This window comes from Agelaius phoeniceus, chromosome 2 (assembly GCF_051311805.1).
Source record: "Agelaius phoeniceus isolate bAgePho1 chromosome 2, bAgePho1.hap1, whole genome shotgun sequence".
In the NCBI taxonomy this organism is placed as follows: Eukaryota; Metazoa; Chordata; class Aves; order Passeriformes; family Icteridae; genus Agelaius; species Agelaius phoeniceus.
Window position 1 is genome coordinate 79,454,373 of NC_135266.1, and position 25,641 is coordinate 79,480,013.

General features: G+C 42.3%; 2 protein-coding genes across 4 annotated transcripts in view; both read left to right on the forward strand.

Moving 5' to 3' along the window:
* Positions 1-2,542: 2,542 nt before the first annotated feature.
* CCDC82 (coiled-coil domain containing 82) lies at positions 2,543-17,900 on the forward strand. The gene is made up of 8 exons (XM_054655059.2): positions 2,543-2,794; positions 2,918-3,481; positions 3,980-4,214; positions 5,801-5,893; positions 7,891-8,015; positions 8,569-8,739; positions 13,688-13,873; positions 14,429-17,900. Exons 2-8 carry the CDS (start codon positions 2,939-2,941, stop codon positions 14,492-14,494), a joined length of 1,419 nt encoding a protein of 472 aa, XP_054511034.1. The 5' UTR covers positions 2,543-2,794; positions 2,918-2,938; the 3' UTR covers positions 14,495-17,900.
* A 3,600-nt stretch (positions 17,901-21,500) lies between these two features.
* The window catches only part of MAML2 (mastermind like transcriptional coactivator 2), a 211,846-nt gene continuing 207,705 nt past the window's right edge, over positions 21,501-25,641 (forward strand). The window contains exons 1-2 of one of the 3 annotated variants that reach the window (XM_077173969.1): positions 21,501-22,318; positions 22,505-23,841. In XM_077173969.1, the coding sequence (XP_077030084.1) occupies positions 23,446-23,841 (396 nt within the window). In that variant the 5' untranslated portion in view covers positions 21,501-22,318; positions 22,505-23,445. Of the gene's footprint in view, positions 23,842-25,641 lie in introns of all 3 variants that reach the window. The other 2 variants (XM_077173970.1, XM_054654864.2) reach the window with 2 other exon arrangements.

Sequence of the window (25,641 nt, forward strand, 5' to 3'; positions counted from 1 at the left end):
AATTTGTCTGTATGGAAAACTTCTGTCTTTTGACTGAATTCTGCTACTAAAATCTAAGGTCGCACATGACCCCATGCTGTCAACTCCCCTGGGACTGGGACTCACCTGAAAAATCATCAGGATATAAGTATTGTGAATAGTAAAAACTTCTTGCTGTCCTTCAGACGTCCGTATTCATAAGTGAAACTCTTCATGTCATTGAAGTAGGAAAAAATCCCATATTTACTAGATATTTTCTTTACATACAATATTTTCATTGGAGTTACATTATTTCTGTCCACTGTACTACAGGAGTAAAACCACCAGGATTCCTTTATGCCTTTTGTCACAAGGTGGCGACGTTGGAAGCAAGAAATATGATGGAGACCAGGGACAGAGCAGCGCCCTAAAATGCTGACTTTCACCACACTTTGGAGAAAATAATAAATCATGGGTAAACTCTGATCCATATATTTATGTGAAAATCCACATACTGGCTTTACATGTAAAGCAATTAAAAGAAATGTCAGCCCAGGCTATAAATCCCCTAATGCAATATAATCCTTGAATTATAACCATTATAATCCTTTCAATATAAACATTTTGGTGGGAATTCAACACACCTGTACACACTTTTCACCATATCAAATTCATTATGTAAATAAGATGAGAAATAACTGTCTTTCCTTTCTAGGATTTTCTCTCCTTATGGTTTTGTTAGCAGCTATTTTTAAATAAATATGTGGAAGCAATTACAAGACCTTGTTAAAAGAGTACCAAAGTATATCAGCAGAATGAGTTCCAAGGTAACAGCAGTTTTCTGCCACAGACCAAGCAAAGCAGAGAAAATTTAAGACATGAATCTTGTTATTAAAATGCATCTCTAAGCTTATTAGCTCTGAACAGCATCCAGCATCCTATTCAAAGATGCATTATGCAGAAAACTAGCAGAAGCTCATTATTCACAGAGCCGTAGAATCGTTAAGGCTGGAAAAGACCTTAAGGATAATCAAGCCTGACCACCAGCCTAGCACTACCACCATGTTCACCATTAAAACCTGTCCTCAAGCGCTGTACCTACGCGCCTTTTGAACATTTCCAGGGATGGCAACTTCACCACTTCCCCGGGCAGCCTGCTCCTTTCAGAGAAGAATTTTTTCTCAATGTACAACCTAAACCTCCCCTGGCACAACTTGAGGCCATTTCCTCTTGTCCCATCCTTGCTACGCCCTCCTTTCAGGCAGTGGTAGAGAACGATAAGACCATCCCGAGCCCACTTTTCTCCAGGTGAGAGATGCAAAGCTGTGTTTCGTGTCAGGTACAAACAGGCGAAGTGTGTACTTGCAAATGCGAAATGTGTGGACATCGACAATGGGATAGTTGTGAATTCTAATAATAACTGCTGAAAATAAAGCATGGAAAAAGGCCTTTGAACCTATCTTTTGTTTGCAATTAACACTGGTTGATTTGAGAGCATTGGAATTAAGGTGTTAAGGATGTTGCTTTTTGCTTGCATTTAATCCATAAAAAAGCTCTGCAATAATAACCTTTTGAAATATAATTTTAGAATATTACTTGTATCCTTGAAACTATAGCTTTGGAATATATATATATAGGAAATATACTTATCTCACACCTTATTGAAGCAGAGAAAAACAGTTTGAGAAAGGAAGATGAACATCACCTCAAGGATTTATGGTTTCGACCAAAGGGAAGCTAGACATCACTGTTATGAGATTTATAGTCTCTGCAATTAAAAGGTGGACCCACATCTGGGGAGCTGGACTCCACCAGGTGGGATTTGTCTTTCTTCTTTTGGAAACTGGACCATCACCATCTGGGGATACTCCGTTGAAAATACATCCTGAGAAATTAAAATCACAATAGCGTATAGAATTGTGATGTAATAATTTGGAATAAAAATTGCTGATGAGTAAAAATTGGAAATAGAAACTGTTGAAAAAAACTGATGAGTACCCCTATAAATACCTGTAACCATCAATTATCGGTGTGCAGTTGGAGGGAAAACTTCCCCACTCTACCCAGCGCTGTATTGCTCATACTTTACCATATTAAATAATAAATTGATTGCTGCTTGAATATTGGCCTAGTCAAGCTTCTTATTCATAACACAGGCCAAACACACCCAGCTCCCTCAGGCACCCCTCACAAACCCACCGAGTTTGCTCCCACGGCTGCTGAGGGAAGCTCCTGTGGTGGAGAGGAGGCCTCAGACCAGGCCGGCCCCTGCCAGCCCCGCTGCGGAGCTGCCGTACCCCACAAGCTCACGCAGACTTTTCTCGGGGATGCACCGAGGACGGGTACAAACAATTAAAGCACCACACGACAGTAATGCCTGAGGCCTCCGGTGAGGCACGGGGAGGGCGCCGAGGCAGGACTCGAACTCGCCACCTCTACGTCACCAGCCACTGCGCGCGAAAGCAAACAAACCCTCCTCCCGACCCCCTCCGCGGTGTGACCGCAGTTCCGTAAACATCGCGGCCGGATGAGTGACAGGCGCGGCGGCCAATCGCGGTGCGTGAAGCAGTGGAGGAGGCGGGAGCCCGCGCTGGGCGGCTGAGGCGGTGCGCGGCGGGAAACGGCGGCGCGCGAGCCGGGGTGTCCCGAGGCTCGGGAGCAGCCCCGAACGGTCCCGGAGCGGGAGCCGGCCCTGGGAGCGGGAGCGGCTCCCCAGACCCAAATCCTTTCTCCCTGCAGCCACGCCGGCCGCGGGCGCTTCTGCGCATCCTGAGCGAGGTGTAGCCTCTGGAGAAGTTGCTGTGCGCGCTGAGTGCTGTTCGGTGCCGGTTTCCCGGTGAGTCTCATGATGGTGCTGCTAAGTTATGAGCATGCGGAGCAAAATGTAGTCCCTTTTGTATTTCCCTCCCTTTGAATGGCACAGTGTAACAAGTGCTTTGTTCTGCCGGTTTATATTTAGGTGTGTTGCTACAGCTTTCCGATGGGGGTAAAAACCGCTGTCAAAAGGTACGAAACAAGAAATAAGACACAACTGGCATCACCCAGATCCCGAGTCGATTGGAGACGCACTAGAAGGGCGCTCATACTGCTGGACAGCAATGACGAGTCCTCAGCCACCTCTGAGGAGGAGGAGGAGTCTGCCACATCCGAAAGTGAAATAGATGAGAACGGTCCGGCCGCTGTGGAGCGCAGTCCTTCGGATCCGGAGGGGAAAGACCGCTGTGGGGAAGTAGCAGAAGATGGTGACGATGAGTGCGTCGTGCCTGGGAAGCGCAAGAGGTTGAGCACCTCTGTCATGTACGACAGCGATGAAAGCGAGGGCAGTGACATACTTGTTAGAAAGGTTTCTGCCAAACGCCGCTGTATAATGGATGACGATGAGAGTTGTGAAGAACAGCAGCCTGATAAAACATGCCCTACAGAAAATGTTTCTACTAGCAGGAAACAGAATGTGCTTACAAAATTGAAGGAACTTGTAAGAAAAAGCACAGCGCGGAGATCCTGCAGCAGTGCAAATTGTGAGGTCAGGGTTTTATCTTTGAAATTTAATTGGAGGAAATCCCTCCCCCCCCCCCCCCCCGAAAAAAAACTCAGGAAAGGTTAAAGAGGTACAAATCATTTAGATTTTTTGAGTTTGAATGCATGACAAATTAGCAGTTCTGTAATATTTTAACAGTCACATTAACTGGATAACTATTAACTGCTGATAATCTATCACGTTATTTTTATCAGGAAGCAGAATACTTGCTGAAGTATTAGAGTCTTAGAGTCAGTCTTATAGATCTGTTAGCTTAATTCCTAGAAGTGGACTGAAGGGAGATACATGGAAATGGCTAATTTAAAGCTGAAAGTAATTGTTGTCTAGTACAGAATTATGTATTTTTTGGAAATGTGTGCTTTCTTGTTAATTGAACAAATGGTGTTTTTAGATGGTCAAAAATCTTAGCTGGTGTATGTAGCATTTTGTCTGTGCAAATACTGAAAATTCTTGTGTTTGAAGTACTTTTTAAAATTTAATTAGGATTCTAATGGTGAAGCAGCAATAGAAGAGGAACCATTCTGTCAGTTGCCCCTCACACCATCAGAAGGCAGTGAAACTGATAGTGACAGCATGAAAGATTTTATAATAGAGGAAGAGGAAAACGAAGATGGTGATGACTTTGACAACACAGAGCATGTGAAGAATGAAAATCAGCCACATCAAAAGCAACCAAATCCATCAAGCAGCAAGCTGCTGGCACACTACATCCCACAGTGTAAGATCAAAATTAGTGATAATTTTTCATGTATAACTAGCTCATAGTACTGTAATAAAAATTAATGTGCTAAATACAAATGCTAAGGAATAGGATATGACATTTTAGAGCAGATACCTGAAAGCTTTCAATTTATTATGAAAGGATTCTGATTTCCACAGTAAACTTTTGCAGTCTTTAAATATTTAATTAAAGAGAGGGTATAAGTTGGAAGGAAGAAAGTGATACCTTATTGCACAATTTTTTTTTTTCAGTTGGTCTGATTTAGGATGAAGTAGACTGCCTATGATGCATTAATTCCTGTGGAGACCTGAAGGCATCATCCTTCATCCTACAATCTTGTGGTTTATGCTAACAGCAGCTATGTTAATCTGTCCAAATTCTGTTCTTGCTTTGGGTTTGAGGCTTTGGATTTTTTTTTTTTTGTTTTTGTTTCATTGTTTTTCTGTTTTGTTTTGGGGTTTTTTATGTATTTTTATTCTGTGGTGGTAAGACTTGGGACCAGAGCTCTAGAGGGGTTTCTGACTTCACTGGCCAATCTCTGCTGAATTATACAGTGTCGTGACCGGCGGAGGAAATGCAGCACACAATATGTGTGAACAACAAATTTCGAAGTTTATTGATAACTCACACATATTTATATTGGTGTTAATGAAGCTTACACATATTGCAAAAGCTGAGCTCATTATTGGTTAAAACACACTTAAATCAACCACACCTACTTCTATGCTCTAATGATTATTTTGTTTCTATGTTTACATTCTTGTAGCTATTCTACCTAGGCTATCTTCATTTTTCCGGCAAAAGATTTTCTCCCCCATCTTCATGTTGCAGCAAAGGTCACCATGACCCTTTTCAGTGATTGGACACTGATTACTTAATCCCCAGCTTGTTTCCCCTATCCTTATCCAACAGTATCACATCAAAGTGGCCTTTCTCAGATAGCCAATTATCCAAAAAGCTCTCCACAATACAGAGCAAGAAAACTCTGCAAGTTGTTCTTTTAGGAAAACCAGTTTCTGGATGGAGCAGAGAGATTTGAAGCAAAACCTTATTCAAGTTATTTTCTTCCATATTTTGTTGTTCAGAAGTAGGTATGTAGTGACTGGACAGTCAATGATAGTTGTAGGTAGTCACAAGCATTTGTGGTATTCCTTCCCCAGAGAAGACCTCAGCAGAATTGTATTTGAAAGAAAAAAAATAACACAACAAGCAAAGCGCAAGCAAAAAACCCATGACCACAACATAAGCTTGGTCTTCTCTGACTTATATTATTTTCTGCGATTTGTAGAACAAATTCTTCACTTCTCTTAGTGTTTCTAGGTCTTACTGTGGACTCTTCTTGCTGGAAGAACATGTGACTTTAGAATGCTAAAATTCTGTAGGAACATTGGGATAAGAAACACAATTTTAAGGCAAAATCCTGTGGGTGTGTATGTTGTGCATTGAAATTATTTCTAAATCTATAGTTAAATAATTTTAAAACTATAAACTTACAATACTGGAGAAGAATTCTTACAGGACTTCTAACGTGACCTTTTTTTCCCTTCTTTTGGTAAATTTTGGTTCTATTGCTTTCTTCCCAGTATCTCGCTGTGATCATTATGTACACTTCAAAAGAATAGTAAAGGCTTTCCTCATAAATGCAATTGATGACACTTTTCTGAGCTCATTATATGGTAAGTAAATTTCTTTAAATAATATATTAGTGCATTTGAAGTTATACAAAGCCATTTGTTCTAGGGAAGGGTGTTTTTCCTGATTATAGAACTGAGGGTCCTGAAATCTGTGATTTTCCTGCTATATAACTTTGGTAGGGGAGAGCAGAGGGGTCTCTATCTGAAAATGATACAGTAATCTTGGAAAAATGTGTAGACTTAATTGTTGAGCACAGAAGGCTTGAAATACCTTCTTGAGATGTAGGAATGTGTTTCTGTGTTCCTAATCAGTAGTAGCCTGTCCAGCATGAAAAGCAAATTAGTTTCAGAGCAGATACCTCAATGAAAACATTGCAAGGACAGCTGGTTTGTCAACATCTCTTGTACTTCACAGCTTTTTTTCTTAGGAATTTGATAGATAATAAAGGCTTTTAGTTATGGAGATGACTATATAATTTTTCTCCCTTTTTTTTTAACACATCAGATAAATAAGCTTCAGCTGCAGTCAGTACTTGTCTTATTCTTTCTGAGGAAGTGCTTCTTGGCATTTGGCCTAGTGGGGCTGAATAACAGCTTCATACATAGTTTCATAAGCCCTATAAAGATGGGATTAAGGAGAGGACTCTCAGTGTCAGATTATGGAAGGAATTAGTGAAATGCCAAGAGTGGAGGTATTGGTGTCATCAAGAATTTAGAGGGAATGCAGAAACTGAAGTACACCACAGACCTCAGAATAAAGGCTGTATACTCTTGGAGCTAAAAAATGTCTTTCATCTACCTCTGCTAGTTCTTTCAGGTGTTTGGTTTGTTTTGTTTCAACGAGTAAAAACAAGCCTTTGAAAAGTAATAAGTAAACACTGCCAGATTAATGTTGTAATAGCTTCCTTCTAATTCAAATGATATCTGCTCAATAAAATGTAACAATTTACTGCCAAGTTGCTGGAAGTAAATGAGCTCTGTGGGTGAGCTGGAGGTTGTACATGAACACTGTATGAACATAGCCTAGCATTACAAAAATATATTTTTGTAATGTAGAATGGATTGTTCTGAGTTAATGGAAGTGAATCTCTTCATTAGTTTTCTCAAGAACAGGTACTATAGTATTGGAGTTCACACTTTTTATTGAGAGCGATTTTGTCTAGTACAGCCTCTTCAAGGTCATACTGCAAATATGTGTGTAAAGTGAATATGGAAAAGCAGTTAATTGCAATTATGGTGGTATAATGATAATTAACTACGTTTATATAGAAAGCTGGATAGCCAGTGGTCCTTCTCAGGTCTGCCTTTTTTTGGATAACAGTTTTGCTAGAAGGTATGGGAGGGTAGCTGAACTAAGTTTTATGTCTGTACACACTGAGGTTCCAGGGCAGTGTGCATTGGCCTCCATCTGGGGAAGTCCTGTTTAATTCCTGGAGTCCAGCATGTATTTGGGAAACAGTAATAGTGGTAGTTTTACTCACCCTCATGCCTTTTTATTTATTTTGCTTGAGTATTTGGAAGTACTTAGGCTAACTCAAGGCATCTGACTGTGCTAGTGAAGTGTAAAGGTCAGTTTCTCTGTGATCTTTATAAGTGACAAAGACAGTTGTCAAAATTTCTGCTCTGAAGTAGCTCAGAGCAGTTTGTTATCATGGATTCCAACCACTTTAATTATACATTTCAAACAACTTAAACAGGTTGGTTGAAAAGCATGACATTCCCCCACATGAATGTCCTCCTTTTCTGTTGTTTTAAATAGGACTGAGTGAATAGATCTCCATTTGGGATGAGAGCTTTTGGCTTGATTGTAGAGTTTATTCTTTTCTGCCTTTTAAATAATTAAATATATCCCTTTAGCAAGATGCATGGATTGCATGGATCACTTTTAAGGGTAACAGTAGCAAATGTATTCAATGACAGTTTAGTAAAATCATTCATAATTCTTAGTACGCAGAAGCATAATGTCCTTGAAAATTTTATCTAAAGAGCTTGTACAACGTAGGGTGGTCAACATATTAGTGATGATTCTCACTGAACAGATGGAACAAGACAAAAGAAGTATGCACAGGAGATGCTGCTCTCACTTCATTATTTGGATGACCGCTTCATTCAGCCTCGTCTTGAGAACCTAATCTGTAGAAGTCGCTGGAAGGATCGATACAAGGTATGTAGATTCTACTTTGAATGCTGAAATTCTCTGTGAAGGTGCAACAATCACTATAATTATATTTCCTTTTTAATAGCAACTATTGTTCTTTAACTTAAATAATTTGTTTTGGTGCTTATGTAAATATCAGAAATATTTTACACGTTGATAACCAGACAAACATTCAGGTAGCAGAACAGAATCTGTTCTCAGCTACCTGAATGTGTCTCCTGCTAACTTCAGCAGCTGTCATTTGAGGATTTTTTTGTCACTTGCTAGATGTTCTAATAAGATTTTTTCCTCCTCCCACAAAAAGGTAAACAGTATGTTCATCAAGAACTTTCTACTACTACAAAAAATATGTCAGTATAGAGCAATTAGTTGTTGTATGTATATTATCTGAAGAGAATTAGTGTCATGGGTGTGATGATTTAATGATCACTGTAATAATGAAATTTTGTTTCATTTCTCTTGGACTGATTTTGTGTGAGTACAGAGTACTCAGCAGCCTCTTAGAGGCATCGTTCAGTTTACAGAGGTTCTTTAATGTTATTTGGAATCTGTTTTTCAGGAGCGTGTGGATTGTTACCCAGATGTTCGCATAAGCTTGCAAAGTGCAAAAAATATGTCTTGTCAGGCCTGTGAGCTGAAGCGGTGGTGTAAGTTCAATGTGTTGCTCTCTGGAAGGCTTTATAATAGTAAAACTTTGGAGGTGGATGACTTCATGTCAGGTGATAAACAGGTAATTTCAGCACTATATTTTTCAGTTTTATTTTTAAGTTTTTCTTTTATCAGCAAAATAAATCAGATGTTTTTCTATGACCTTTGGTTTTGCCTGCATCACAATGACCCTTGTGCTGTTTCCTCCCCACATCTACCCCTTAATGAAAAAGCCCTTCCTTTACTTTTGTGTGTGCCTGTAATGCCCCTAAGACTTTCCCAGCAGGAATCTTGCATTGATTGGTGGTCAGAAATGCTGTAAAAGTAACTTTCTATATGAGAGACAATCATTGCCATTGTATGATTGATTTCATTTTGGTGCAGGTAAGGTTTGTTCAGCATTGGGTTGCTAGGTTTACTAATTCTGTGCCTGCTCTGCCTCTAGCACTTGGAGGTTCCACGTGCACGCCAGCAGTTCTTGTTTGCTCTAGGTTCAAACACTGAGTGAAACAGTGCAATGGTCATTCTAGCAGTCCAAGTGTGACCTTGTCAAAATTTATTGCTTCATTCTTCAGATGTTTTTCCCACATCTGCTATTTCCCATGTAGCTATTCAGTCAGGACAAATTATCTTGGCATCACAGATGCATTTACACTTGCTGATCTCCTTTCAAGAAAACTTGTTCCTAGCTACATCAATATATTTTATTAGAGCCTTTTCCCCATTACTGCATTATCAGAATTACTTGCCCAAACTAGAGAACACTTCCATTTAGGTAGTCTTCCATCTATTTCTCCCTCAGTTGTCATTTCCAGAACATATTGGATTAGATTTTTTTTAACTAAAAGGCATCTTTCATGTTGTTACATAATGTTCCATTAGGCAGTCATTTTAGGTGATTTAATAAGTCACCTAAAATAATTTAATAATAGCCTAATACGGTTTTTTTCACAGTTGAGCCTTTTGAAAACCTTGACTCTCAAGAACCTGGGTATTTCTAATATTTAGAGATCTTCCCTTCAAAATTACAGCTACACATAATTGTTATGATTTTTAGGTATGCATATGACCTTCAGTAATGCAATTCATGACCTCTTATGATAAATTCAAAGCACTTGATTTCTCAAGAATAAAATATCACTACAGTTGTTTTACCAAGCTGATATCCAAGTTCTGCCTTTCTTCCCTTTCAGGAGACACAGATGGTATTTTATTTGTGAGTATAAAAGAATTTTTGAACACAGCTGAAGTTCCTCACAGTATTTGTTGAAAATAAAAAAGTTTCAGAAGAAGGGGTTTTTTAAGTATATTTGGTAATGAGGTATAATAGGATTTCTTAAGTAAAAATAAAGTGAAGCCCTTGCCAAACAGGAAGTATAACTTACTGAAGCTCAAACCTGTATTGTTTGGGTGTTTGCAAATTCTTCAATTTACAGATTGAGAGCTGTCACCATGATTATCATTTTGTCATCATACAGGCTCTACATGTAATGCAGGAGCTTGTAAATATTTGACAGAGTTTTTCTTATATTACAGACCCTTCTGAGCAGCAGTTGCTGGTATTCTGTTTTGAAAAGTATGTATGTGCATGATAGTCAAGAAAGCTAGGCTTTTCTAGCAATGCTTTTCCCCTTTTTAATCCTGTTTATTGGAGGAAAACAGTAAGTCCTTTGCAATCATCTCAGCACTGATACTGCAGTCTGTCATAGGCATTCTTCCTTACATACAGATCACTAATTTAAAAATACTCAGTTTTTCTTGGGAAGTGTGTGCCTTACCTAACCTAACAGAAATAATTTGTGAACTAGCACAAGAATTTCATCTTTACCTAACTTTCAGCTTAACTGTGGAAATACCAGTAGCAGTTCCCTCACTGCTGACCAAATGTTGTCCTGCATAAAGTGTTGGCTATTTTTCACTTCGGAAAAAACTTGAAATATCCTATGGAATACTGAACTAAATTGCTAGTTCATTTTTGTCCTCTTCGGCTTAGCAGTACAAAATGAGAGCTTTTTACCCTGTGTACACCAGCATCTGCAGACGTCTGCTATGTGCCTGCTCAGTATAGCTCAGTGGCTGTTAAGGAGGCTCAGGAGAGATAGTAATTGAGCACTTTCCAGTCATTTTTTATAGTGTCTTGTAATGCAACATTTGTGTTCTTATGGTGACCTGCAGTTTAGACTGCTAAAAGTACTTTTCTCAAGTTGTCTTTAAAGCTCTGCTGGCAATTCATTGAGCAACTTGTCCTGCCAATTTAGAAAAAAATATAAAAGAAAAAGAGGCTCATGGAGCTGCATAAAACTGCCATTTCACAAGCCTAATTGACTGATAGAGAAGGCAGTTCAGCAGTGACAGATCAGATTGAACGGAAACATGTAGTTGGACTATTTTCTATAGATTTGTTTGAAAATACCTGAGAAAAGTGGATGTGAAGAGAACAAAAACAGACCTCCAACCTCTTTCTTCTGCATAAAACTTTCCTTTTCTCTCATCTCTGAAGTATTCTGCTTTGCCAGTAGACAGAGAAGAGAAACAGCTGTTCCAATTTTGCTTAGGCTTGCAGTGATTGTTCACTGTTTAGGTGCCAATTCTCATTTCCCCCTGATCAGGGAGAGTCACAAGGTTTAGAGATATAAGTGTCCCCCACACTTCCTTGCTCCTTATGTCACCTGGATTATAAACTGTTTTCTACTCTCAGTCTTGGTGTTCTGTTTATAAACAGGCTTTAGAGGACATGGATTCAGTCACTACATGTTGTGCTATTGTCCAGCCATGCTCCTACATTCCATACAAAGTGATTTAACACAACTTTGGCTGATAGGGCCAGCTTGAGTAGATAAGTTAAGCATTAACACAGAGGGACTGAGAACTGTGAGGGGAAAAAATTAGAGTACAGTACTGAGATTCTTTCCAAAGCTGCATTCTGAAATAGCATTGTATTTTTAGACTATCTTTCTTGCTTAAAAACACAATACATAGTTGCATTTATACGATATTTAGCTATTTGCCTTTGGCATTTCTCCAAGTCTCACATAAATAAGCTATGAAACTCACTGCCACAGGATATTTTGGAAGGGAAAAATACTATTGGGTCCCAAAACAATTTAGACAGGTTCTTGGGGAAGGTTCTTTCACACTATGGAACATGGTATTTGGGATGATACAGACGATCTTAACTCTTGACTGACAGAAAATGTACAGTAGTCTTACGATCATTCTAATGTTTGTGCTGGATCTTGTACTAACTTCCTACATATCTCCTGCTAGCTGTTGTCACAAGGGAGAAAACTGGGCCACCAGTTTGATGTAAGATGGTATCTCCTATTTTATATCACATAATGTTCCAAATGCCACACCTCATTGCTTGGGATACTTGAAAAGTTGTGTAATGCTCTACGAAGCACTGCAGCTCAGTTCTTCATTGCTGCAGTATTTGAAATGGTGCTTCTGGAAATTTGAATTAATCAAGGCTCAGCATTAGTTGGTAGGTGTTGCATTTAAGAAGCACCTGCAGCACCAAACACAAGCCTTAGTTTTTCAGTTTTGGGGATATTAGAAAATGGAGCTCTATATAGGTACAACATTTACATGATCAGTAGAGACTTAAAATATAGTAATAGGCATTTTTATCTCAAAATGTTTAAAATTTCAGTTAATAACAATTTAGTGTAGGTCAGATCAAATGTGCTTTTAAGTGAGTGTGTCTCTTTTGACTTAACTGATACTATGCCTGATGATATCCACTGAGCTGCTGATTAATATGTTTAAGAAATTAAGATATAATCATATAGTTAGGAGAATCTATAACAAACACATATAAATTCCATTTACATAATCTTTAAAAATGCACTTTTCCGTCACTTTCTTTGTTGGCAGATAGAGCTAGTGCTAGGTTGCACAGGTAGGTCAGGTAGTCTGGGGAACTGCTCACAGATGCAAACATTTGGTCATGCACTCAGAAAAGCTTCCTGAAAATGTGAATTTAAGTATTAAATAAAGCTTAACCTGCTTGTAATTTGAGATTATTTGGATCATTAGCAATAAAAGGTATCACTTTTGTGGCTCAGAAGAAATAGTCTTGCTTAAAATTTAGTTGATTCTTATATATCTATATATATATATCTATATATATCTGCATGTGATGTAAAACAACAATGCAATTGTAGGTAGCTTGCATTACTAATGCAGAGAACTTTAACCATTTACATACTTGTTATGGGAAGGTGTCACAAGACATCGGCTCAAAGCAGGCACATTTTACCATTTGGTTACCTATAAATACTGCTGTAAAAAAACTGTGAAATAAGTCAGTTCCATCTTTTCTGCATGAAAATCATAGAGGTAAAACTGGTAATAACTGGGAGATGCAGAGGTTTTATTTTCTGCACCATCATAGCTTAGCTATTTCTCCCAGACAGTTGCAGATTAATGTTTGTATTGTATAAAGCTTCAAGTTCAGATTTCATTTTTTTGAAGTTCAGCCTCTCCATTTATTAAGTGCTGTGAGGTGTATGCCTATATATGTTTATATGTATTTCTTGAAGAAATGTTGAATATTATTCAGTCTACAAAACGTTAAAACTGGTATTTCTTCTCCCTAGGAAGTACTTACATATTAAGCAAAAGTAAGCAAATAATTCCTCAGTAAGCAAATAATTCCTCTTCCTCTGCTTTCACAATATGATGGTTGTCTAAAGTGTTGGTGATTTTGTAACAAAGTTCCACCAGGAGATAGGAAAGATACAACCAATTACAAACATGATTGTGTTTGCAAGAAGACAGCACTGATAAGCTGCCATTGCTTGGATTTGCTGGCTGCCTGCTTGCTCAAAAATCTTTCTGCTGTGGCTGTGAAAACTACATGGGTTTGTGCTAATTTTATGCATGTAGTGTCATTCTGTTTATTTCATTATTCCAAACAATTTCCTGGGCTGACTGGTTAAATCTTACTAGATTAGCCCACCAATTCTGAATATTGTAAAGATAAATATGGTTCTATCCAAGGGAATGTTTTGTTTGCTCTGGCCTAGGTTTTGAAGGTTGGTACGGTGTGTGCAAATCGTACAAGAGTTTATCACAACTTGAAACACTTCAAGTACAAGTTATACATGGATTGCAGCTCCGTTGTTGAATTGGATGGTGTTGAGGATGAACCAGTCAAAGACACTGTAGAGCGGCTTTTCAGCCACTTGGAAGAGACTGAGTGGATTCAGAAGGTATGACTGTTATTCCCTGTATTCTTTTCCAAGCAGATGAAAGTAAGTTCAGATAAAATGTCTGATTTAATGGATCAGTTCTGAGTTACTTTTCATCAATAATACAACTCAGTTCAACCATTCCCCCATTTCTCCTGACCCAGTGTTTAAAGCAGTGGTCTGCTGCTGTGCTCACACAGAGTTTGTATCAGCTTTTGACATGAAGCTTTTTGACAGCTGCGTGATCTCTGGGCTGTGGTGGGCTGGCCCCTGTTTCATTTAAGAGCAGCAACGTAACAAACTTGAGCTGTAACTTGGAAAGATGGGAAAGATGTACATGAGGCACAGCAAGAGTATTTTAGAATTCTGTTTACACTGAAGAACTTTTAACTGTTCAGAACCACTTCCTGAACTATTTTAAGAAAATTTGTGGTACAAGTGCATTTAGTATGCTTTTAGATATAGCCTCTAAATTGTTATTGGCATGCTTGGTCATGTGTTGAACAAGAAAAGCAGTGTCTACATAATACAGTTATTAAATATGGATAAATTGTACAAATTTTATTTCATTCACAGAGATACAATAATCTTGAAGATTACCTGGAAGATGCAGACAATTTCCAAGAAGAGAAAATTGATTAAGAGGATTCAAAGAGATTGATAGCTCTTTGAAAGACATCTTTAAAAATGTGAATGGCCTACTTCATCTGCATGCACTTTATCTCTGCCTGGACTTCAAGATTTCTATGTAGGCTGTTACACGTAAATTCATATGCCTTTAAATTACTGTTTGATAATGTGCTGTATCTTTTTTTCTCAGCTGTGTCAATACAAATCCAAAGTTTTACCAAATCAGTCCTTCCAGTCTTACTGCATTAATCACTTTAAGTTTCCTACTGTTAGAAATATCAGTTCAATGTCTATTTACTTGTGGAATAAAAGTTCCACCTAATCAGATTGAGCTGCATTGTAGAGAACACAGGAAATGCTGAGATCTTTTGAAGTGGGTATATTTGGAGAGGTAAGGCTTTGTTATACCAGAACTTAGGACTTGCATCTTACCTTCCTTATTGCTCATTATGTACAAGTCCAGTCAGTTAGAATGATAGTTACAACAAACAGGACCCAAATGCCAAGATCTATTTCTCCTCTGACGAATCAGTATAGACAGTTGCAAGGCAACAGAGGAAATATTCTGCAGTCCTGACTGCATTTGCAGCACAGTAGTCATTCCTCTCTTGAGAAAGTAGGTGATGAGTCACAGTATGGGCGTCATACAGACTGAGTCTGGCTTAGCCATTTAAATGAGCACTTGGGCCCACATTGCTGTCTCTGATAAGTAGCTGGGGCAATTTACTGAGATTTTAAACAACGGGTTACATTGTGCAAACATAATGGCAGCACTTGGAGTAACTGCAGTCCTAAGAGAATGGGTTAATATGCCCAAGGAAGATAAGCAAGAATTCTTCCAGTGTAACTTAAGAGAAAGTAGAAGTTAGTCAGAAACAGGATGCATGGCTTACCAGAATTGCATGATACCCAAATCAGAGTAGATTTTCAAGGATTTTGGAAGGGTTTAAGTATGGTACTGCCCATTCTGAAAAATTGGACAAGAACTGTAAATGTGTACTCACAGCCCAGAAAGCCCACTGTGTCCTGGTTTGCATCCAAAACAGCATGGCCAGCAGGCTGAGAGAGGTGATTCTGCCTCTCTGCTCTTATGAAACCCTACCTGGAATGCTGCATCCAGTTCTAGGGTCCTGGCACAGGAAAGACAGGACATCCTCCTTGCTGGAGCAAGTCCAGAGGAGAGTCACTAAATTGATCAGGGGGCTGGCTGTAGATTGGCTGAGAGAGTTGGAGTTGTTCAGTCTGGAGAAGGGAAGGCTCTGGGGGACCATATTGCAACCTTTAAGTATTTTAGGGGGAGGCCTACAAGGAAGATGAAGAAAGACTATTTACCAAGGCCTGTAGTGATAGGACAACAGGTTTTGAACTCAAATAAGGTAGGTATAGATACATAGGGGAAGAAGTTTTTTACTGTGAAGTTGGTGAGATGTCGCAGACATCTTTTCATGAAAAATCCTTTCTTTAGGATTTTTCCTCCTGAGAAGCTGGGAGGCCTCAGGAGCAAAATGTAAACAGTAGTTATCTGCTGCTGTGGAATGCAACAGGTGGGTCTGTGATTGGCTCATGTTGGTTGTTTGTAATTAATGGCCAATCACAGTCAGCTGGCTCGGACTCTCTGTCCAAGACAGAAGCTTTATTATCATTCTTTCCTATTCTATTCTTAGCTGGCCTTCTGATGAAATCCTTTTCTTCTGTTCTTTTAGTACAGTTTTAATGTAATATATATCATAAAATAATAAATCAAACCTTCTAAAACATGGAGTCAGATCCTAGTCTCTTCCCTCATCCAAGAACCCCTGTGAACACCATCACAGTGAGGCACTGGCACAGGTTGCCCAGAGAAGGTGTGGATGCCCCACCCCTGGAAGGCTGTTAAGGTTAGGTCAGGATGGGGCTTTGAGAAACCTGGTATATTGGAAGATATTCCTGGCCATTATGATCCTTAAAGGTCCCTTCCAACCCAAACTATTTAGTGTTTCTGTCTCTGTATTTTGGGCTGTATATAAAAAGAATCAGATGTCACCTAAGAAAATTAAGGGCACAGTGTTTTGAAACCTACATCTTGCTGTATGCACAGTCTATTAGTCTTTTGTGGCTGAACAACTTAGTGAAAGATACTGTTAATACTCTGAATCGTTTTGATGTGTTACTCTCTCAGCAGCAAAACTAGTGGAACCTGATTTCTCATAGATTTGTCCATAAGAAGTCACCACATTTATTTTGCCACTTTACTGGGAACAGATATCCAGATTGGGTAGGCAACTGCTGCCAGATGTATTGCTTAACAATGAACATCTGCTGCCTTTTTACATAGAGATTCTACCTTAGATTTATCATTCACTACTCTTTTTCTGGCATTCGTTGTGAGAAATTACCTGCTTTTACTTTTTTAAAGACATGAAATTCAGCAATATTTTAAATGCTATTAGGCTAAGGTGGTAGCATCAGTACTCATTTGTACCACATACAGATACAAGATATAAAAAACCAAGATGAAATTTCCCAGTAAACAGATTGAGACTTGCCATCAAGTAAACTTAAGTTGAAGATATTATTTCCATACCTTATCTGTAAGTTAGACACATTAAATTCTGAGGTTTGATATGTCTTATATCTATCTCCCTGGTTACCAAAGCTGAAGGTTTCCTTCTCTATTCCTTCTCCTCCCTCATCTCTATTCTTCTGGGAATATTGGTGGGAACACACCCATCAACTTAAAAGTACTTGGGAATCCATCTTGAATATATCCGTTTTAGTTATTGAAACCTCACTTCTTTCTGTTAACAAAATCTCTGTAAAGTCTGGTTCACTTCTCTAGAACATTACATACATTTGGTGTACCTTAATTCTTACAAAGGAAAACCATTATGAAATGAGTTCTGTACCATGTAATGGAATATATCCTCTTAGAGCCTTCCTGACTGGTCCTAATTTTTGCTACTGTATGAATTTTCTGAAAACTCTCAAGACTATGAATTTGCTTTAAAACTTTGGTGTCTAAATGAATGGTTGATCTCTCATTTTGCTACATTTAAACAATTCACTACTGAAATAAAGAATAAGTTTGTGAAACTCTGGCTTGCTGATTACAGGTAATATTTCAAGAATACATACAGTTTGATTGGAAATTGAATTGGTCCATTCTGCTTGTTTCTTGATATCCCAGACTTTTTTCTCACCTCCTCTTCATTCCCCTAAAAAGCATGTGCTATCTACAGCATTTTTTTCCAGATCATTGTTTTTTCTGTTGCTAGCAGGTATACAGAAGTATTCTGATGGAACTTCTAGGTAGAAAGTGCTTCCATAGGTTTACTAGTCTTGGCTGTGGTATCACCAGTGGGACTAAAAAAATGCTGTAAATTGAAAGCACTCATTTCTGTTTCAGTAAGAAACAGATATTTGATTTGGCAGGAGCTGATGTTTTTGTGTGTTTTGTGTCTCTTAAACTCTGATATTCGCCTCACTGAGATGGGAGGAAGTGATAATACTTTTGTGGCTGTTGTTCTATCTGAAGTGTTTCTAAAAGACAGCAAACATGAAGTGTCATTACATCACTTTTACATTTGTCTTCACCACAGGAAGTTAAAAAATTCTTTAGTAGAGTAAATATGTAAAAATTTAGATCAAATTTTCCAGGTCTCTCTGCAAATGCTAGTACAGCATGAAGCACAAAGACTCTTACCCTTGAGACTTTCTATATATAGAATCAATCAGTAAGAATATTTCTAGCAGAAAAAAAATTGTGTGTATTAGCAAATACCTAATGGTGGGAGAAGTTATAAATCTGACCAGTCTTTCATGCTTTTTTTTTTCCACATCAGAGAAGCTGAATGGAGTTAGGAGGTGAGAGAATAAAATGTTTGTTCCAGTAGGACATTTTAAATTGTTTTTAGTGTTAATTTTTGAAGCAGTAGCTCTAATTAAGATAAAGTACCTGTCTTAATGGAACAATGAAGAGAGCTCAGTATGCAATTAGACTTTGCACGGGTGATTAATGATCATACTTGGAAATTACTTTAGATCCTGTAATGTTTTGATAATCTGCTCCAGTTTAAGTTCTGTAACTAGAGATGGTGATAACGATGGAGTTCACACAAGGTATTTATGCACAGGATCAGGCTGACTAACATGATGTACTTCTGGGACAGGAGGTTCTTTTTGGTCTATATTTTGTCCAGTTCTTGCAGTGAAGTATGAAAAGAAACGATTTTTCTCCCTCTCTGTCCTTCAGTTTTTGGAAAGAAAGTTGTTTGCTAATAGTAGATAGCTGTTACTGCCACTTTTTCGACAGTGAAGGCTTCTCCTGTTTCCAAAAAGCAGCTATTTTTAGCACTTCAGTAGGCAATTACAGGCGATTCCCATGCTTAACTCCTCTAGTTTACATTTATTTGGATAAATAAAGGCTTCTAGTTTTATCCTTTTTTAAGTCTGTCTGGATAAACAGAGTGTGCTAGTGTGCATGTGTGCTACACAAACACTTGTAAATACAATACCATTCCAAGAGAAATATCCAGCACACACAAAGTAGTCTTTAAAAAGTTGCCTTTCTGATTCTGCTTTGAGAAGAAAAATACCAATTTCTAATCTGAATTCAGAGATTAGACAAAAGAATGTAAAAAAGTATGATCTACCAGCCAAAGCGTAATATGAGAAATATGTGAAATTGTATTAAAAGAACCTGATAATAACCTCATCAGTGGCTCCACTTTCCTGAATAGTTGATGTGAATTTTGGTAATTGTCTAGGTAGTAAGTGGTTTCTTCCCCTATTTTTTATTAAATAAGACATAAACACAGTTTCCTTGGATTAATTATTATTAGTTTAAAAAAACCAAAAAACAACTAACAAAAACCCAACAAACAAACATAAATGCTCTGTTCAAGATTTCTTACTTCACAGTTTAAATAAAGCAGCAATTGCAAACAGCTTGTGCGCAGAATTTAAAGATGAGAAAACTGACTCAGGTGCAGAGTCAGAGTCTGCTTCAAAGTTAAACAACTTGCCAGGTGAGCAGCATCATACATGAGCCTAGCAGAGAATACCCCAGGAAATCAAAATGGCAAAGGGCAAAGAACTCTCACTAAAAAGTAAATAATGGAAACGGCTGAAAATTCAAAGCTCCAAGTTCAGAAAGTCCTCTGCAGGATTGATATTAAGTATATGCCATTCCAGTGGAGTTAATGTAACTGAAGCAATTTGATATGTGATTTCTAAGCACAGAGGAACGAGGCATGTGCTGAGACTGAAGCATGCACTCAAGATTTTAGGTGACACTGGTTCAGCAAAATCTTTTTGTTCCATTTTGGAAAGTTATTAGCACGATGGGATGTCTATGGTGGGAATTCCTGGCTGTGAACCCAGCAGAAATAAGTGCTTTTCTCATCTGGAGGGGGCTGCTGCTTTGGGAAACTCAGAGCTTCAACAGCAGTAGGGAATTCAAACAGAAAAAAATGCTCAAGCATGACAGTTCAGGTGAGATTACAATGTCAGGTAAAAAGGTCACAAATTACTGTCAACAGAAGGAATAAAGTAATTAATTGTTCAAGGACCTCTTAGGTTGTTTTATCCTGAGTGTGCTTATGAGAATGCCACTAGTCGCAATGGATGTTGCAATGTGTTAAGAACCGTTTGCTTTTAAGAAAATTGACAACCGACCAGTCCAAAACTGATGGCAGTATCCAGGGGTTGGTGACATTCGCCAGGGTCTTCTGAACAAAACTTGGAAAGCCGAGGGATGGCTGTGGGGTATTTCCTGCTCGGAACCACCAGGGGCAGCATTTGCTGCGGATTGAGCGAGCGGGGCTCGCAGCGCAGCCCCGCAGCCGCTGCCTCTCACCTCGGAAGGGAGAGATCATACGCAAACCGAACTCTCGAGATGCTGCTTGGCAAAAAGCGCATCTTGAAAGTCTCAAGTTAAAATTTAAAAAAAAAAAAAAAATCTTTGCTTAGAAACATCATTCTCTGAGTTCTACGAAGTCTTGTAAGAGTGAGAGAGAGAATTCCTCCAGCTGTCTTGGTAGCTTCTGGAGCAGCACCATGGATTTCATATTCCCACAGCCACTTTGAAAAACGGCTAAGACATCATTTTAAACACTCCCACTTACTCTCCATGAGATTCATGTGTTACTGTTGCACGTGTGTTCTGTGACTGACCCCCTTAAGCACAGTAATGACATCTGAGCACTGCAGAACGAATGAAAGCCCAAGCAAGGCCTGAAGCAAAGGTAACATGTCTACTCTCTTAGAAACATTATCATTTCATTTAATTTTCCAGCTGTGCCAACCCACTGTTCTCAACAGATTCAAGCTACTGTTACATATCAAATAATAACCCACTCTTCCTCAGTTGTTCAAGGTTAAACAACAACAAAAAACTCTTTTCCTGTTAGCAATAATGCCTCCCTCTGAAGGCAGCACGGCCCCAAACCCTGTCTCACAGACCTTATCCCTCAGCAAAGTCTCAAAGCATTTGCTGAGACAAACATGGGGCTGGAGGCTCTGGCTGGTGTTCACCAAGCCAGAACCTGGAAACTCACATCTTGTAATAAACCCTCGTGTTTGTTGCCGCATGAATGAGATGGAGGTCATGAAAGTGGGGGGGTTTATATTTCCTGTATGTCTAATGCTGCATATCTTTTATATTCTGGGGGATTTTCCAGGAATGTGTCACTTTATCACTGGCATTCGAAGTATTTATTTGCATGACCTTGGAAGGGGATAAAAACACCTGAGAGGGTCATTGTCAGCTCCTCCTCATCCTCAGCTTAAAGGTCTCAGTATGCTGAGATGAAATTTGTGTATTTTTCTGACTGGACCCGTTGCAGAACTGAAAGAGATAATGCACCCATCTACTAAAGGCTGTACAGTCCCAACAGACCTTGGAGGTTTTCCATCAGGGATGTGTCTCTGCGTGCTTGGGGGCCATTTTTATTCCCAGAGGTATTTGGGAATTTGGCTAATGCAGCCACAGTAGTACAACAGCATATTGCTTTAATAAAGCCGGCCAGCTCCCAGCTATTTCTGCATCCTCCTTTACAGCTCACCTACACCAACACGCAGAACCTGACGGCTGCCAGTTGCAGCAAGGCCAGTTCCAGAGGCCACATCTCGCAGTCTAAAATTGCCCTGCTCTAAATAGAGGAGCCGAGTGAGAGAAGCACTAAGCCTGCGGCTTTCCCGGGGAGGAACCACAGTGTAGGCGCTACGTGACTTGCCCCGGACACCCAAGAAGCTCCTGTCAGCGCGCGGAGCTCCCACATCCCGAGCCTGACCTCGTGTCGTGCACTCGTCCCGTGCATGCGAGCGCCCTAGAACGCACTGCTTGTTTTTATACCGTCTGTTCCAGAGAAATCCAGCTGGTAGAGGAGCGCAGCGCCGTGATTTATTTGAGAACTCCCTCGTACTCGCCTGAAGGTCTCGCCGCCGGGGGAGGAAGGAGAGCGCGGGAGGCTGCGCTCCTCGGCAGCTGCTCCGCGCCCGGCCCGGCACCCAGGTAGAAGGCGAGGGGAGCGGGGATTTCCTTGGCTTCTTCCCATGCACATACCTCCCGGGGAGCGGCAGCGGCAGCCCGACTCCCCTCGGCGGCCGCTGGGAGGCTCCGCTCCCCTCCCGGGCGCCGCGTCCCCGGCCGCGCTCTGTGTCGGTGACACCCGCCTCCCGCCCCCGCTCCGCGCTGCTCCGCGCCGCGCCGCACGGAGGGGCCGCGGGCAGCTCCGGCACCGGCAGCGCCGACAGCCCACCGGCAAACACCCGCCCGCCGGCGCGGGCATGGAATATACAAAAACACAAAGGAAAAGTGGCTGCTGGACTGTTCTGGGGGCAAAATGCTGGAAGTTTGTAAGTGCAACTCTCCGTTTGTAATTACTGTCTGAAGAGGGGCTGGGTTGCTTGTTTGGGGTTTTTCCCCCCTCTTCCCCTTCTCCCCCCTCCTCCGTGCTTTTCTTGAAACTGTACTTGAAACTGTTCGATATCTGGGAGTAAAAGGGAAAGTACGCGAGAGGAGTTCTTTGCCTGTGTCCGTAGCTTGCTGCTTAATACTAAGCGGGGAGATGAGCACTGAAAGCAATACGGATTTATCCAGTGGCTGAATTAAGTGAAGGCGAATCGTGGTTTGGAAGTCCACTGACTGACATTGTTCCGGACCGGGGGATCTGTCTCTCTGATTTTTAGAGGAACTACAGTTTAGTGGCAGCCAGCCGGACACAGTCACCACGCCGCAGAGTGGCCAGCAACGAGCGGGCGAGAGAAGCGAGAAAGCACAAAGACTGAACTAACCCGACCCTCCTCCTCTTTCTCCTCCTTCCCCGGCTCTTTATTTGCACATTTACTAAAGACTTAAAAGAAAAAAAAAAAAAAAAAAAAAGAGAGAGAGAGAGAGAGACACCCCAACAAACCCACTCCAGCTAACCTACGAGATTTTCGGTCCGCCGGGGGTTTCTCCGCGCCGCCGACCACGGCAATGCCTTAAATTTTCACTTCAAGGAATAACACCCCCCGCTCCCCCGAAATAAAATAAACCCAATAAACCTGCCAAGTCTCACTCATTCCCGACGGAGAGCTCCTTCGTCCAGGGATTCATTTTGAAGGCAGCGGCTCGCTTTATTTGGCTTTTTTTTTTTTCCCCCGTTCTCCTCCCCCGGCGGAGCCCCGCCGTCCCCCCCTCACCGGGCGCCCCTCGGCCGGGGCTGCCCGGCCCCGACCCCCCCCCTCCCGCCGGCCGATGCTGGCGCAGCCCTAGCGACCCCCTCCCGCCCCCCGATCTGTCAACCCCCCGCGGGGCCGTCACCGCCCGGGGGCCGGGCGGGGGTGGGCTGGGGGCGCGGGGCTGACCGCCCTCCGCCCCGCCGCCAGCCCCCGGGCTCGGGCTCCCGCCGCTGCCCCCGCCTCCCCCCCCATCCCCCCCGCCCTCCTCCATGCGGCAGTGAGGACCGACCCATCCGGAGGGCCAGGACCGGCAGCCAACGATGGGCGACACGGCTCCCCCCCAGGCCGCGGGGCTGGGGGCCGGGCTGCTGGGGGGGGGCCCGGCGGCGCCCCGGGTGCACAGCGCCATCGTGGAGCGGCTGCGGGCCCGCATCGCCGTCTGCCGCCAGCACCACCTCAGCTGCGAGGGGCGCTACGAGCGGGGCCGCGCCGAGAGCTCCGACCGCGAGCGGGAGAGCACCTTGCAGCTCCTCCACCTCGTGCAGCAGGGGCAGGGCGCCCGCAAGGCCGGCAAGCACCCCAAGGCGGCCGCCGCCCCCGCCGCCGCCGCTGCCGCCGGCGCGGCGCCCCCGGACTACCACCAGCACCTCCTCGGCAACGGCGGCATCAACGGGGAGCAGCCGGCGGGGGAGCAGCGCGCCTCGGCGCTCCTGGCGGTGAGTCACAGCGCCCGCTGCCGGCGGGGAGGCGCCGCGCCGAGCCCCCGCTCGCCCCGCGGGGCGCCCGCCCTGTCCGCGCCGTCCCGCGGGCCCGGCGGTGTCCGTGGGCTCGGCCCGCTGCGCCGTGGGGCGGGCCCTGCCAGGCGCCGGGCCCCCGACGGCGTCGAGTGTGTGAGGGGCGGTGGGCGGGCGCCGAGTTCGGGGGGCTGAGGGCGTGTGTGTGTGTGTGTGCTCTTCGAAGGGATTTTGGGACTGCTTGGGGTGTTGCTTTGGGGTGTTTTTACATCATGCTGTGCACCTACAAACGCGTCGCGCGCCTCTGCCGTCGAGCCTTGCCGGGGCGGTGACATCGGCATCCCTGAGGAGGGCACCGGCAGCCGACGCTGTCAGCGCGTCCCCGAGCAAGGGTCAAAAGTAGCGCTCGAGTATCACCCGCCTTCAGGATTGCTCCCCGTGCCCCGCTCCATCCCGTTCACCAGGGCTCCAGGCACCTATTTTAGGTCGTTTCTCAGCCGTGCCCCTGGAACTGGGGCAGTGCCTAAGCCCGGGGCAGCGGGCATTGTCCGGGCACTGCCTGCGCCCGAGGGGCAGCTCCGAGCGCCGGCCTCGGCAGCGATGCCCAGGTTGTTATTGTCACCCAGAGGGTTTCGCGGAGCAGAGTTACGAGAGTTTTCCAGGCACTGCCGCTCTGTAAATGATACGCTGACCTTTTTCAACTGGAAATTGCTCTGAACATGTCAAGGAGGCGAAGCCTTGTCTCCTGTTACTTTATTACGAGCAGTCAGTGCACCACGCTTTTGAAGGCGTTTGCTCCGCTGTGCTGCCTCCCAACTCTTAATTCTCGGCACACATGCGAAACACTGAGAGGAGTGACTGCATCCTGATAGGCCCGCGGCTGCTATTCGAACAGCTGAAAATAGATCGCTCCCTCTGCTCCAGACATCAAACTTATCTTTCTTAGTGCCTGACGTATGCTAAAACGGGACCTTTGTGGTCGTTTCTCCCTTCTTACCCGTGCGGTGCGTGGATCGACGTTTGGGGCTGCGTTACTCAGCATCATTCGTGAGGGTGATGATGTAAGCGTTAAATGCGATAACATTGTGTCCGAGGGGAGTTTAGGCGCTTCCACCTGACTCAGTGTTCAGATTAAATCTCCCCACATTCCTCGTCACAATCAAGAAAGCCATTATCTTATTTTTCCAGTGTGTATTAATGTAATGCTTTGCACTTACCTTATGGGAAAAAAAAAAAAAGGGCTTTTACCTAATAGTGTATGTCCCAGAAAAATTCACTTTCAGAAATCAGGCAACAGGCCTATGTGGGGTTTTTTGTTTTGTTTTGCTTGTTTGTTTTGAATTTTTTTTTTTTTTTGCTAGTTGTTACTATTATTATGAAATAGCTGGAGACAGCTGCTTGGAAATGCTAAATGAAACAACTCCCAAGAAAATACTGAAAGATTTTCATCTTTTAAGTGCAGAGAGGTTGTTCTTGTTTCTGAGATATCACTAATGGCTATTAGCCTGCTGCTTGCTGGAGATGCTATGCACAGCCCTCACTCTATGTTGCATGTTGCATTACCTCCCAGAAAACTCCACACACACGTGACCTTGAGAAGCAAAAGGTCTGACAAAGTTCCCATCATTTTTGCACACCAGCCTTCGGTAATCATGCTGACAAGGTGTGTGACTTCAGTGAGCATGACGTTTGGGGCCCTGAACCGTGTTTTGACACCGAGTAAATGCTGGCTCATGGAACAGCATTGTTGTAAGGTGTCACTGCACATCCTCCCACTCTATG

Coding starts and splice junctions, on each gene's coding strand:
- CCDC82 (XM_054655059.2), top strand. CDS start 2,939: ATGGGGGTAAAAACCGCTGTCAAAAGGTACGAAACAAGAAATAAGACA. Junction 4,215..5,800: donor GGCACACTACATCCCACAGT/GTAAGATCAAAA, acceptor CTTTCTTCCCAG/TATCTCGCTGTGATCATTAT. Junction 5,894..7,890: donor TTTTCTGAGCTCATTATATG/GTAAGTAAATTT, acceptor CTCACTGAACAG/ATGGAACAAGACAAAAGAAG.